Raw genomic sequence first — 15,128 nt, forward strand, 5'->3', positions numbered from 1 at the left:
CGAGGCTCTCTGGGGCCAGAGCCCTGAGAACTCACCAGCCAGGGGCACCTGTCTGGCAAGGCCGAAGCACATCTGTCAAGACCAAGACTTTTCCGCATTTCCAGAGCAGACTCCTGCCCAGGGCGGGAGAGTCGTGGGACTTCTAGCACCTGTCCACCTTCTCATGGGCACCTGGAGCCCCCATTCACCCTGGGCCAGGGCCTGGGGCCACGGGGAACCCCTGGCCATCTCCTTCAGCCACTGTGTCTCCAAGGCCTCAACACTGCCCTGAGCTGGCCAGAGCCAACATGGAGGGTTCTTCCATCGTGACCCTGCATGAAAGGGTCCAAACTCCAGAGTCCTGGCCCCCATCTGTGCCTGTCACCTGCTTCATGCCTGGCCGCTGCTGGTGGACTTGGAGATGGCAGCTGTGCCCTTGGGAGACGGGGACAGGAGAGCAGTTCAGGGCAGACTGAGCCTCCTTGGAGATGCAGGGGCCACGTGGCCTGGGGACAGGGAGTGGGCCAAGGTGTACAAAGGTGTGGATGGTGGGTGACCCCTGGTAGGGCTGAAGTGGGGAAAGGGGGACCGTGGAAGACCCCAGACAGTGACCCACCCAGCAAGCCTGGGTGTCAGGGAAGCCACCCTGAGGCTCCTACATCAGTGTCACCTCAGCAAGGGTGGCAGGGTCAGGATTCCCTCTGGCTCCTGGATGGGGATCAGCCTGGGCCCTCAGGTCTCTTCCAGCACACGGTCAGCTCTCAGGGCCCCTGCTGGCCCCTAAACCAGCCTTGCCTACTCTGTGTCTGAGGGTGCTGTCCCCGGGATGCACCCCAGGCCACAGGTCCTGTGTCTGTGGACCAGTTGGTGAAGGGATCAGTCCTGTCGCGGGATTTCTGGGAGACGGACCCCCGCAGCCTCGATCTAGAATCACACAGAAGCAGCTGTTGGGAGGGCAGAGGCCTCCTCGTGGGAACTGGGTGCTTTGTAAGCTGGGCAGTGAGCCCGTGGCACCTGCCGCCCCCATGGGGACGTGCGATTTTACCTATGCTTCCGTGCATATAAAATGTTTCATAACAAGAAAACACTGTTTAGACAGTAGACTGAAAAGGCAGTGACTGGCTGTAGAGAATAGTGCCGTTTATGCCTGGCCCGAGGTGCCACGCTTCCTGGACACAGCCAGGGGCCTGGCCATCAAATCTGCGCCTGCCCTCAGGAAGTGCTCCGGAACGACTGCCCCGCAGTGCTTCCCTGGTGGGGTACTGCGTCATGCTGTCCAGATGGCACTTTCATTTTGGCTTTTAACAAAGTGCTCTCGTCACCGAAGTACACGCAGTCTTTGCTATCCCTGATACTCTACACGCTATGCTGCATTTCCATCGGTTACACCACGAAGAAAAATAACCATAGAGCAAATAACCGGTGAGGCCAGGGTGATAAGACGCTGAATTTCCGAGGCAGCAACTGTCTCCGTACATAAGACACGTGTGTTTTCAAAACCCTCACCAAATGGCTGCACTGTTCCTCTAAACATTCAAGGGTTTTTCCAGGTTTACTTTGAAAATGTGTAGAATGAGGAGCCATGTACTCGCCCCGGACCCTCAGTGAGCCCCTGCTTTCACAACTTGGGGTGGTGACGGCTGCACCCAGAGGCCCAGAGCAGGGCCCTTGGACCCTGCAGGAGGCTGGGGAGGCCTCAGGGACCAGAGAGGATTGCATTCTTACCCTGTTTACTCAATTATTTGGGTTTTCTGTTAAATGGAGTTGGAACTGAATACAGTGCTACACACTTCTCACCTCTTTTTCCTGTCTTACGGGGCTGTCTAGGACCAGCAGTGTGGGTGTGGACAGAAGTTGCCAGAAGGGGCATCTTTGTCTTATTCTTGCTTTAAACTTTTTAAAAAAATTTTTGGGGAGGCCATTAGGTCTATACTTATTTATTTATCTTTAGTGGTGCTGGGGGTTGAACCCAGAACCTTGTGCATGCCAAGCACGCACTCCACGGCTGAGCTGCACCCTCCCTTCTAGTCTCACTTTTTAAAGGAAATATTTTTGATATTTCACCATAAGCATGAGATATGCAGTCAGTTTTTCAAAATACCTTTTTCAGGTGACTAAGGTTCCCTTCTGCGACTAGTTAATAGGAAGTTTTATCATCAGTGAATGTTGTACTTTAGCAGGTGCTTTTTCTGCATATATTGAGATAATCAACTGACTTCCCCCTTCAGTCTGTTAATGTGGTAAGTTATAGTGAACAGTCAGATTTCTTGATATCCTTTCCAACACTTGTCAGTACCTGACATTTCTATTCCAGCCAGTCTAGTGGGTGTGACGTCTCAGGTTTTAATTTGTGTTTCCCTGGCGACTAATGATATTGACAATCTTATGTGTTCATTGGCCACTTGTATATCTTCTTCAGAGAAACATCTGCTTAAGCCCTTTGCCCATTTTTCAATTGGGTTGTCTTTGAGCTGCAGGGGTTCTTTACACATTCAGGACATTAAGTCCTTATCAGACATAGGGTTTGCAAATATTTTCTTCCATTATGTGAGCCGTTTTTTCACTTTCTTGATGCTGTCCTTTGAAGCACAAAATGTTTTACTTTTGATGAAGCCCCATTCGTCTATTTCTAATCTGATTGCTTATGCTTTTGGTGTCATGTCTGTGAATCCTTACCAAATCCAAGACTGTGAAGAGTCACGCTATCTTTTTCTAAGTGTTTTATAGTTTTATCTCTTACATTTAGGTCTTTGAGCCATTTTGAGTTGATTTTTGAATATTTAAGTGAGGTGAGTAGCCATCTTGATTCTTTTGCATGTGAATATCCAGTTGCCCCAGCCCATTTGTTGAAAAGACTGTCTTTTCCCTACTGATGGACTTCATATGCTGTCAGATATCACTTGACCTTTGGTGTGAGGGTTTACTTCTGGACCCTCAGCTCCATTTCATTGATCTGTGAGTTTGTCCTGCTGCTGGTACCACAGTGCCTTGATTACTGTTACTTCGTGGTAAGTTCTGAAACCTTCCTATTTTGTTCTTCTTTTCAAGAATGTTTTGGCTATTCTAGGTCGCTTGCAATTCTATATGAATTTTGAATCAGCTTGTCAGTTTCTACAGAGAAGTCCTCTGGCATTCTTACAGAGATTGTACTGAATCTGGACATTAGGGCATGTTTTAGGAAATGTTGCCATTTTAACAATGTGAAGTCTTCCAATCATGAGCATGAGATGTTTTTCCAATTACTTAGATCTTTAATTTCTTTGAACAGTACTCTGTGGCTTTTAGGGTATTAAGTTTTGCACTTTTCTTGTTAAATTTATTCTTAAGTATTTTATTCTTTTTGATGCTTATTGAGTTGGAATTGTTTTCTTAAGTTCAATGTTGGATTGCTCATTTGAAATGTATAGAAAGATAATTGATTTTGTACATTGATGTCACATCCTGCAACCTTGATGTGCTCACTTATTAGCTGCGATCATTTTTCAGTGCGCCCCTTAGGGTTTTCTGCATACGAGATCATGACACTTGTGACTAGAAATAGTTTTACTTCCTTTCCAATCTGGATGTCCGTCCTTCCATCCTTCCTTCCTTCCTTCCTTCCTTCCTTCCTTCCTTCCTTCCTTCCTCCCTCCAGTTGCCCTGGCTAGAACCTCTAGTACAATGTTCAAAGCGGCAAGAACAGGTATCTTTGTCTTGTTCCTGAAAGTGCCCAGTCTTTTACCATGAAGCGTGATGTGAGCTGTGGGACTTTCATAGGTGCCATTATCGGAGCAGGGAAGTTCCCTCCTATCCTGAGTGTGTTAAGTGTTTGTTTTTTTTTTAAATCATGAAAGGGCATTGGATTTTGTCAAATGATTTTTCTACATTGATTGAGAAGATTGTGTGGTCTTGTTTTTTATTTTATTATTATGATGTATTACACTAATTGATTTTCTGATGTTAAACCAACCTACCATTCCTGGGATAAATCCCACTTGGTCATGGTGTAAAATTCTCTTTATATGTTGCTGGATGTTTTGGTTGGCTAATGTTTCTTGAGGATTTTTGCATCCATATTCACAGGAGATACTGGACTATGCTTTTCTTATGATGTCTTTGTCTGGTTTTGGTCACATAGTAACACACTTATAAAAGGAGTTGGGAAGTGTTTCCTCCTCTTATGTTTTAGGAAGTTTTTGAAAAATTGGTGTTAATTCTTCTTGAACTATTCGGTAGGACTGGTGAAACTGTCTGGTCCTGAGCTTTTCTTTATGGGTATCTTTTTAAAAAATTAATTTAATCTTTCACCTGTTATAGGTCTATTCAGGTGGTCTGTTCCTTCTGGAGTCAGTTTCAACAGTCTGAATCTTTCTCAGAATGTGCGCATTTCATCTAAGTTATCTGATTTGTTGGCATACAGTTGCTCATAATACTCCTTCACAGTGTTTAAAATTCCTGTATGGTGGGTGACTGTGTCCCCACTGTCATTCTCACTGCTGGGTGTAGGACTTTTGACAGCTTTTTATCTGGGCACTTGGAATCTGTTATCCTAATGCTTCCCAGCCTATTATTTCTGATGGAAACTCAGCTGTCACTTTTCCTGGGGCTCCCTTGCAAGTAATGAATCTTTCTGGTCTTGTTGCTTTTGAGATTGTTTTTCCTTGCCTTTGACTCTCAGCATTTTATCATGGTGCGTCTGGACTCCCCATGCATACATCCTGCTTGGAGTTCACTGAGATTCTTCGACATATAGGATGTTTTTAAATAAATTTGGGAAGGTTTTGGCCATTACGTCTTCACACTTTTTTGCTCTTTTCTTTCTCTTCCCCCCCGGTACTGGCATTACATGTATGTTGGTGTTCTTAATGGTGTCTCAAATTTCACCGAGGCTCTTCTCATGTTTCTTCATTTTTCCTCATTGTTCTTCAGCACACATAATCTCAATCTATCCATCTTCCGGTTCACTTATTCTTTCTTCTGCTGGTTCAGTTCTACTGTTGAATCCCTCTAGAGTGAGTTTTTTTTTAATTTTTTTCAGTTTTTGTACTTTTGAACTTTAGAATTTCTGTCTCTTTATTGATAGTCTCTATTCGATGAGACATTGTCATCAACTCTTCCTTTAATTCTTCATCATAATTTCCTTTAGTTCTGTGAGCATGTTTATAATGGCTACTTTGAAGTCTTCTTATTTTTAAAGAGAGGGTATGCTTTATTTTATTTATGTATTTTTTTGTGGAGGAGGTAATGAGGTTATTTATTTTTTATTTTTAATGGAGGTATGGGGAATTGAGCACTAAGCATGAGCTCTACCACTGAGCTGTACCCTCTCTGAAGTCTTTTCTGATAAATTTAACACCCTATAATGCTCATAGGAAGTTTCTGTTGCTTGCTTTCTCAGGTGTATGAGTTTTACATTTCTGTTTCTTCACTGCCTCATAAGTTTTAGTTGGAAATTAGATATTACAGATAATATGTTGTAGCAACTCTGGGTGCTGGTCCCCCTCCTCTAGGGCTTATGATTTTTATTTGCTTGTGTATTTTTAGTGACTGGCTGGATTATTTTAATGAGGACTATTTCCCCACCCCTACATTGTCCTACTGGAGATGCAGCTCCTGGTGCATCCAGTCATCTGGGGCCACAGTGCTTTCCGAAGACTCTCTTCCTCCCTTCCCTGACCACACCCAGCCGTCACACTCGGCTAATTGCCAGCTTCCAACAATTGCTTCCAACAATCCCCTGGGCATAAATTCCTCTACAGATTAATCCAATCAAGGTCTAGGTCCCCTAAATAATCTTTTCTGAGTCAGTGTTTCATGTCTTTTTCAATCTGCTTTTGACTTGCTCCCCCCCAGCCCCCCAACCCAGGCAAAATCTCTGGGCTTCAGCTCTGGAGCTGAGAGTGAGGACAAAGGCAAAGTTCTCTCCGAGTGAGAGCCGTGCTCTAGCTCAGTGGGACGGGGCATCATGATGGCCTCTCAGCTGCCTCTCCTGGTGTATTACCACTGCCTCACAAGCCAGGGCAAGGGTGACCAGGGCCCCAGCATCCTCAGTAATGCCTCACCCAAAGGGGAGCCCCCAGTCCATGAATGGGGCTGGGCAGGGGGGAGCCCCTGCTCCCAACCAGCCTCACCCTGCACTTAGCCTCACCCTACACTTTGCACCAACAACAGGCACTGGGCAGGGTGAGAAGTGCTGGAAGTCCGGCTCTTGGGGAAAGAAGCCCTTCCACTTGGAGCCGGGGGGCAGGATGCCTTGTGTTGTTGGCTGCAGCCTCTGGAGCCGAATCTCTGCCTCCCTGGAGCTGGGGGTTGGGGGAGTGGTCTTGTGTCAGATACCACACTCTCTCCTTTCTTACTGAATTTTTGTAGGTTTTCTTGGATGAGTCTCTATTTGCTGTTTGCCCTTAGGACCACTCCCAGAGGCTTTACGTGTGGTCATCTTTTTTGTTTGTTTTTATAGCTTTCACTAATATCCACCAGTTTCATTGGGAATGGGTGGTGGAGTGCCTCATGCTACCACCGTGGAAGTCAACCCTCAAGTGGTCTTGGTTTGGTTTGGTTAATTTTTGTGTGTGTTCACTTGAATCTGGGCCCCAGGAGCGTCCACACACTGCAGCTGGCTGAGGTCCACCCTAGGGACCTGAGCCTGGGGGCTCCCCTCCCCGGCTATCTACTGGGGAGACCGGGCATCCCAGCTGTCCAGTCTGGGCTTCGCTGCCTGCTCCCCTGGGTGTCACTGAACCTGTTCTCCACCTGGAAGCTTGGCCAGGGCCCCGGCACCTCGGTGCCTACCTCACACCTCTCAGTCCACCTGTGAACCGAGCAGTGGCTCCTCAAGAGATGCCCCGGGGCCGCCTGGCAGCGCCTCCCACCAGCACCCCCCCGAGGCTCTCACGTCCCACCCCGCGGTTCCTCTGGCCACGCTGAGCCTTCACACCACAGACCTGGAAGCAAGAGGGAGCTGGTGCCTGTGGGGCCACTCTCCTCTCTGAATCTTGGGTGGACACTTCTGAGGACATCCTCCAAGGCTCCACATGGGTCTCCAACGGGACGGAGCCTCAGCTGCCCGGGGGGACCCCTTGGATAGCGTCCTCTTGGGTGGGCTCTTCCCCTTTCCTTGTTTCCCCTCCCAGCCCCCCACTCCTCCTCCTCAGGACCATTTCTCAAGATAAACCCGTTCTCTTCAGGTGTAGTTCTTGCAGGAAAAGCAGGGAAAGCCTCGATTCTTCCTTGACTCACCAGTTTTCAAAAGGATGTCAGTTCCCCAAAGGTAGCCAGTGAGGCTCCTGTCTTCAGAGAATCGTTACGAGCTCATGGATTTGAATGATTGATGTGCTTCGTTCCACTGTAGCCACTGCTCTCAGTGATGCTCAAGCTGCCCCATCCTGGCCGGCAGGACCCAACTTAAGTTGATTTAAAAACACGAATCTGGACTTTCAGTAAAGCTGTTGATTTAATAAACATGGTGTGTGTATATTACAGGTTTACAGCAATACTTCTAATTCAAATTCAGGACTATGGGGTTTTTATTAACTTCACTGATCTTAAGTCTATCTATATTCTTTTCCTAAACCTAAAAATTTCAGTTCTCAACACTACTTGGGTTATTTGGGACTTGGGACATTTTCTTTTAGTATTTAGCTATTAAAATTTTTACTGAATAAATTGCCTTTGAGTAGATCTTTGGAACTTTTGCCAGTGTGTGTTCAGGATATATCCCTACAAGGAGGATTGCTGGGTCAAAGGGTAAATGCTGAAGGAATCTTGTCAGGTACTGGTGAACCCCCTCCTAGGGGCTGCAGTGCTCAGCACCCCTGCTGACAACACGTGACAGTGGGAGATGTGTCCCCACCACACACAGCAGGGTGAGCCGTCAGACCTTTGGGCTTGTCAACTTCATGTGTAAGAAAGGGTCTCTGAATTTTTACTTCGATTTCTTCTGCTGTAAGTGAAATAAGGGGTCTGTTTCTATCACTCAGATGTTCTGCTTTGGTTAAGGCTGTGTAAAGGCAACACAGGGCACTGTGGGCGTGAACTGGAAGTGAAAACTCACATCTGATCGCTTACAGGTACAGTGTTCTAGATCGTAGCCCCCAGTCACATGGCAGAAGCAAATACTAATTTTTTCAGGAAGAACCAAGACGTGTCAGAGAAATTCCAGAGGTAAAGTTCCAAGAAATATAAACTCATAGCCCCAGATCACAAACTTCACCAGGAGACAAGGCGCTCTGAGTGAGTCAGCAGGAAAAGGACTGAAGAATCAGACGCACAGTCTTTGGATCCTGATATTACCAATCAGAGAATATGTAGTATGTTTAATATGTTTAAAAAGATAAAAAGATGAGTTGAAAATGTGATTTTAAAAAGCTGTAAAAATCCAGCAAATTACAAAAATGACATAGAACTTAAAGAACTGAAATTCACTGTCACTGAAATTAAAAACTGAATGAGTTTAACAGCACCTTTGATACGGCTAATAAAAAAATTAGTGATCTGAAAAGTGGGTCTGAGGAAATCACCAGAATGAAGCAAAGACAGACAGGGAATGGAAGACACAAAAGGGCTAGTGAGAAACACAAAGGACAGAGCGAGAGGCTAACACGTCCACAGCTGGGTTTTTAGAAGGAGGAGGAGCATAGTGGGGGAGAGGCAATGTTTGAAGAGATAAAACCGCAGGTTCAAGCGGGGGGGTGGGGGGGGTGGACACCTTCACCTGGCGCATCTCAGTGGGACCATAAAGACAAAGTGGAGACAAGGGACCTTCTGAAAGACAGACCTCAGACTGACAACCAGGTTCTCGGCAGCAACAACAAAGCCAGAAGGTAGTGGAACAGAGTGTTCAGCATGCTCAGAAAAGCTACCAACCCAAACTGCGTTCCCAGCAAAATGTCTTTCAAGAACAAGAGCACAGAGGGGAGGGTACAGCTCAGTGGTACAGTGAGTGTTTAGCATGCACGAAGTCCTGGGTTCAATCCCCAGTGCCTCTGTTTAAAATAAAATTTTTTAAAAATTGTAAATCAACTATACTTCAATTTAAAAAGTTTCAATTAAAAAGAAAAAAACAGAGCATAGAAGCTGTTTCAGGAAAACAGAATTGAAAACATGTGTGGCCCTCTCCCTTCTGAGACACCTGCATCGACTGCAGAAGGTGTCTGCTTTTCCTTTAACCTGAGCACCCGACCCCGCACCTCGTGGCCATTCCCTGGCCTTCTCAGACAGCCTGCTGCCTACAGAGTGTGTATCTCTGAATAAATCTACCTTTACTCAAAAAGAAAAAAAAGAAAAACATTTGTAACTACTGACTCTTGCCACAGGACATTCCCCAATGCTGGTCCGGCAGGAGAGGGTCCCGTGCAGGGCCTCTGAGAAGCAGGAGCAGAGACCCAGCAGAGGAAGCGCAGAGGCAGGGACGTCCGCAGGGGCACAGACTAGGCGGCAGTGTGCGGCCCTACCCTTCTCCAGACACAGCAGGTGGAGGTTCAGTGTCCACAGCTTGTCCTCCGTTTGTGGGGAGGGGATAGATCCTGATTAATCTTAGACCCGAACACGTTCAGTGTGCATGAAAAGTTTGGGGGTAACTGCTCAAACGATGCCTCGCAGATGCCTAACTTCCAAGTAGCAGAATGAGAAAAGCTCACTCCACCCAGAAGAAAAGCAGGAATGCAGACCCCCAGGCCCGAGCGTGGCTCCCGAATGACCAGCACCTCATACCCCTGCCAGAGAAGGAGGGCGCCTGGCCACAGCGTGGGGGAACTGGAGGGCACCGCACCGAGCGAGGTCTGGCAGGAAAAGTGCTGTACGGCGTCACTCACACGTGGGCCCTTGGACGAAACTAACTAGTGATGTGACAGAGGAGAAACAGACTCAGGTGAGAACAAACTGGCGGTGCCCAGGGTGAGGGGTCGAGAGCTACAAGCCACTGTGTACGAGGGCATGTCTCTCAGCACAGGGGACACAGCCCATGTGTCGCCGTACCTACAAGTGGAGAACTTATAAAAATCTCAACTCACTATGTTTGTGTGTCTGAAACTAATATAATGTAAATCAACTATACGTCAGTAAAAAAAAAAAAAAAAAAAGAACAGGGTAATCCCAGCAGCTCCTGATCTCCCAGTGCGTTTCATGTAAACCGAGGGCTGACAGTCACGTTCCCACCACCGCCGCCACCACCTCAGTGACCTTAAACACTCGGCATCTGACGCAGTGACTCTCCTGCACCTGCCAGTGAGCGGCCCGTTTTCTTGTGCTTCCAACTCTGTGTCTCCCTGGACATGGACCTGGAAACCACCCCCAGATTTTCAGACTTTGCAGCAGAGATACAAGCAGCCCCTCAGAATAAATTATGCTATTGCTTCGGTTTTCTCCCCACCAGTAACTTTTATCAGACTAAAGTTTTACAGTCCCTGTTTTTCAGAAGAAAAAGCAAAGCTGGGCCAGGTTAAACAAGGAGCTTTGTCAGCAGGGTGCAGCTGGGATGGGGACCCAGGACCAACCGTCCCCAGGCCAGGAACCGCCGTCCCACGTGGCGGCCGACGGTATATTTGCTGTTAGTATTTCTCCCTATGTTGTGTTTTTCAAGAACCAAAGACAGGACCCTTAGCAGCCCTGCCATCATCCCTCAGCCAAGGCTGGTCATTGCTCCCCCAAGAAAAGTCTACATTTGGCCCCTCTGCATCAAGATACTAGGCGTCATCAGACTTAAGGTTTTAAATGTTTTCCTTGGGTACCTCAGGGTTTTTGGTGCATGAGGTGGATGGTGTGAGGTCACTGTCCCTCTGCCCTAGGCTGGGGAGAGCAGACGGTGGGCTCAGGAGGAGCTGGGGCATAGCCTCTGTGCCCTGAGTCACAGATGACCACCCGCTGCCTCCAGCCCAGAGCCCAGAACAAGAGCAGGATGGAGGTGAGATTGCGGGGGGGGGGGGGGGGGGCAGGGAGCGCCCATCCTCCCACGGCCAGCTAAGCCAGGGCCCTCAGCCTGGTACAGCCCCTGGAAGCATCACAGGCACACGCCCAGTGGGCACAGGCTCCCAGAGGGAGAGCCTGCTGGTGGGTCTCCGCTGCAACAGGCCTGGCCCTGAGAGCACTGATTTTATCAGCACACCTGATCCAGCCGCTTCTCTGTGCAGGTCTGCCTCCATCTGCACCCGCCCCACCACTGCCCTGCCTTTCCCAGCCCTGGCTCCACTGGCGAGCACTCCATTTAGCCAGATACACAAGGAGGAGAGGACCGCACAACTGGGCCCCTCCCCCAGCCTCTCTCCCAGCGGGCACTCCTCCCCCGGCACCTACAGCCCTGCCGAGGCCTGGGGGAGTCTCCCTGGTCTCACCGTCTCAGTCAGGTCTGCTCAGTGTGGGTGAGAGGATGGTCCGGGCCACATCACCCCTGCACTCAGGCCCTAAAACGTCATTGGTTTTTCCGAGAAGTGAGTGCTGAAAACAAAATGCTCACCAGTAACTGCTGCTCACGTGCCCACCGTTAACCAGCACAGAATGACAACATGAGACCGATCGTGAAAAATATTCTCTCTACGTGTTTACAAAGGTCGCCCTTGGCTAGGGGGCCGGGGGTAGGCCCTGTGAGGAGCAGGGGTGCTCTCCCCACTCCAGCTGCCTCGTGGGTCGGGCCCCTCCTGGAATCCGTGGGCCCCTCACAGCTCCCAACACGGCTCCCCGCGTCATTCGGTGGTTCACCGAGGGACCAAGACTCCGAGGACAGCAGGGCCAGGGTCCTGGGGTGGCCACAGGAAGGCAAGAGGAAAAGCCCACTGGTGACACCACATTCTGCAGAGGGCCAGTCTCCCGCCGAGGATCCACTCGATTTCGTGGCTCTTCCTCTCAGTCTCAGTGTCACTGGTGCTTATTTCTTTTCTTGGTACTTTTAAATCCTCGTGATGCACCTTGACCAAAACAGATGGTAGAAGGTATTCTGAAATGCAGAAAAAAAAAATTCTTCGTACTAAACCACATTTTTTGCCAACAAACAACCCAACTCACAGCGCTGTCTGGTGCTCTGGAATCTTATTCTTCCAGCCTGGAACGTTCAGGGTGTGGGCGGCCCTTCGCCCACGGCTCTCCTGGCCCAGCCAGCCAGCCTGCTTCAGACCGGCTTCCCGGAAGGCGCGGGGGTGTTCTCCAGCCGCCAAGCACGAGAGGCTCCCCGCCTCCCGCCCCCGGGCTCAGCCTTCCTGTTGCCCTCGGTCCATCCGGACGAAACCCAACCCACCCACTGGAACCTGGGGCTCATGCTCATGCCAGAGTCTGGGCCACTGCTCGAGGGCAGCTGAGGGATGCCAGTTCACCTTCCTGTTGGTCTGGATTTGGTGGTGATCTTTTCCATTTCTCCAATGTTTTCCCCCAAATTAGATTTGAAGTCAACTTCAACTCAGGAATAGCATATTTAGCACTAGAAAGACAGACTCGTAGGCTGTAACCCGAGCAATCACACCTGGTTCTCCACCCCAGCTCAGGCTGGGCAGGTGCAGGGCACTGCACTCCAGGCTGAACAGCAGGAGAAGCAGGTCATTTGAGGGGAGTGGGTAGGGTCAGGCTCTCACCTCCTGCCGAAGCCAACACTCCAACCCAGTGGCAGCTCCTCTTGGGGAGAATGCCGGCCCAGCATCAAACCTGGAATTTTCCAGGGAAAGCACAGGCTCAGAGCCGGCTTCAGAAAGACGCCTGGGACTGACCTGTGGCCGTAGGTCCGCCTCTCTCCGGAAGGTTCTGGGGGCAGCTCTGTGTGTTCAAAGCAGACTTCCATGGCGTCCCCTTCTGATGGCACCTGGTCACCCCCCAGGGCTTCTGCAGACACCTGCACGGCAGGCCCAGGCGTGGCTGGGCTGGGGAAGACAAGAAGGCGCGAGCTCCTATAGCCCCCGGGCTTCCCCCAGGAATGAACTCACAAAGCTATTTTATAACTATTTTGCCAAAAGTAACTTCCTGGCTACCAGAACTAGGAGAAACGTCTGTGTGATATAAGACACGATTTATGGATTTAGGCGTAATGATCGTACTTTGCTTTTCAAAACCAGTATTTATATGGTGTCACATGGTAAATGATTACTAAGAGTACTAGACATCTCTCTGTAACAATTAGTGAGAAAGTTACTAAACTCAGCCATAAGATACTGAGTGTCTTTCCCATAATACTATGTCTCAATCAAACATTGTAGGGTTTTCTCCCTTAAAACGAGTCCTTGAAAAGAAAAGAATTACCTTACCCCCAGGGGCCTTGGAAAAATCTCTCATATTGTAGTGGATTCTCCTGATTATTTCACTTTAAACAGCGAAGTCTTGTCTGGGGATAATTTAGTCTAAAAAGACTTCAATCAACACAATTTTTAGGTGATTGTGAAGTTTCAGCTGAACACATCAGTTAATGAAAAGGCAAACAAATATAACACAAACTTAAAAATTATACCCAGGGGAACCTCCCCATAGGACATTTTGAGCAGTAGCATGTAGCACTCGGCTTTGTCAAGTTCATCTACCTACAGGACAAATGAAAAACCAGAGGGCCCCACACGAGCGGAGGGACTCACAGCCCGGGACAGGTTCCCAAAGGCCCTGATCAGCGATGGAGGGGAGGCGACGGGCCGGGTGGAGGTGCAGGCACAGCTGCGAAGCGTGAGTGTGCAGGGGGTGGGGCTCTTTCTGCAGGCCCTGCAGACCCTGCCACGGTACCCCAGTCATTCCCAGCACAGACCTGGGAAGCCAGGTTCTCCCCTCCTGTCCTCCTGCAGCAGAGGTGCCACATGTGAAACCAGCCCTATCTGTTTAATTCCTCTGGGTTAATAACTCCCGACCTATCTGGGTTTCCGTTACTGGCAGCTAAACAGGACGTTAAGTGACAGGGGTACCCTTAAAGTCTCCGTATCAAAGGAGTTCTACGCTTGGGAAGTGGCTTCATACCCTTTGCTCTTCCTTGGTTTATCGAAGCGGAAGTCCGCAGGGTAGAGGTGACGTGTCACCAGGTGCTCCTTCCTGTCTCTGCTGGTCCTAAACTTCTCTGTGCAGCCCTCCACCAAGCACTGGTACTGAAACAGAAACAGTGTCACTGCACCCTGACCCCTGGGCAGCCCCCCGGCTCTGGCACCACAAGGCACGCAATGGGGGAACAAGCCCTCATGATGTGCCCTCGGCCCTTGGGTGAGACGGTCACCCACCATGTCCTGCCGCTCAGCCAGGATCTGGAACAGGGAGTCGTGCCACTCCAGGATGTGGGTGTCCAGCAGGTGTCCCGAGGGAAAGGCCCGCTTGCAGAAGGAGCAGACGTTTCTGTGCAGAGTGTGGTAGTGGTGCTCGAAGTCCTCCAGGGCGTCAAACACCTGGCAGCACCCGGCTACCTGACAGGTGAACTCGGGCACCCTGGCAGAGGAAGTGGCCTGGTGGGGATGCCATTCCACGGAGGACAGAACTCCCTGTTACCACACCCCTTTTAGTGGTCTGATAAAGCTTCGGATTTTCTCTTGCAGTCCCAACTCCCATTTTTCTAACAGTTATATTTTCACAGACCAGGCAGACACTGAGGAGGCCAGTCACACCGACGACGTAGACGGTGGTCCAGACAGAGGGGCGGGCAGGGAGGAAGGAGCGAGGAGGAGACAAAGAGGGGGCCCGCGCTGGGTCACAGCGCTCACCTGGGCCTCTCGGGATCCCCAGCCACCTGCGTGAGCACATCCTGGAGATAGAGGTGCCGCTGCACATCCCCGTCCTGCAGGAGACAAAGCTGTCCCAGTTCTGACCTCGCCCCATCTAGCCCCCGTCCAGGGCCCCACACCGACAGGCCCCGCCCCTAGCCTTACTCCCGCCCCACCAGACCCCGTCCAGGGCCCCGCCCTGAGCCATAACCCCGCCCCCCACAGGCCCGCCCACCGGCCTCCGGTCCCGACCAGCCAGGCCCCCACCTAGCCTTATTTCCGCCCCGTCCAGCCCCTGCCCCAGGCACCGCCCCCGGCACCGCCCCGGCCCCCAACTGCCCTCTCCCTCTGCTCACGCACCTCGAAGAACTCGTGCTCCCGTGGGAATCGTACCTGGCGCGCCGCAAAGCGGAAGGGCGTGGTCCCGGCCGCGGGGTCCCGCTCCACGGGCAGCGGCTCGGCCTCCCCGGGTGCCCCCGCCAGGCGGGCGTGTAGTGCAGGCGGCAGCTGCATCGCCCTGCGCGCCGGCGCCGC

General features: G+C 50.3%; 1 protein-coding gene across 4 annotated transcripts; it reads right to left on the bottom strand.

Annotated features, from left to right (window-relative positions):
* Positions 1-11,469: 11,469 nt before the first annotated feature.
* On the bottom strand, positions 11,470-15,122 carry ZNF511 (zinc finger protein 511). Of its 4 annotated transcripts, none has more exons than XR_012510013.1 (6): positions 14,988-15,122; positions 14,595-14,668; positions 14,121-14,322; positions 13,867-13,991; positions 11,953-12,794; positions 11,470-11,855 (listed from the first exon to the last, which is right to left on the bottom strand). XR_012510013.1 is itself a non-coding variant. In XM_074373324.1 (6 exons), exons 1-6 carry the CDS (start codon positions 15,105-15,107, stop codon positions 11,837-11,839), a joined length of 723 nt encoding a protein of 240 aa, XP_074229425.1. In that variant the 3' UTR covers positions 11,470-11,836. The 4 variants fall into 4 exon arrangements, 2 of the variants coding, with proteins under 2 accessions (XP_074229425.1, XP_074229424.1); XR_012510011.1 differs by having other exon boundaries at positions 14,955-15,107; XM_074373324.1 differs by having other exon boundaries at positions 12,645-12,794; positions 14,955-15,107.
* Positions 15,123-15,128: the final 6 nt, after the last annotated feature.

This window comes from Camelus bactrianus, chromosome 11 (genome assembly GCF_048773025.1).
Source record: "Camelus bactrianus isolate YW-2024 breed Bactrian camel chromosome 11, ASM4877302v1, whole genome shotgun sequence".
NCBI classification, from domain to species: Eukaryota; Metazoa; Chordata; class Mammalia; order Artiodactyla; family Camelidae; genus Camelus; species Camelus bactrianus.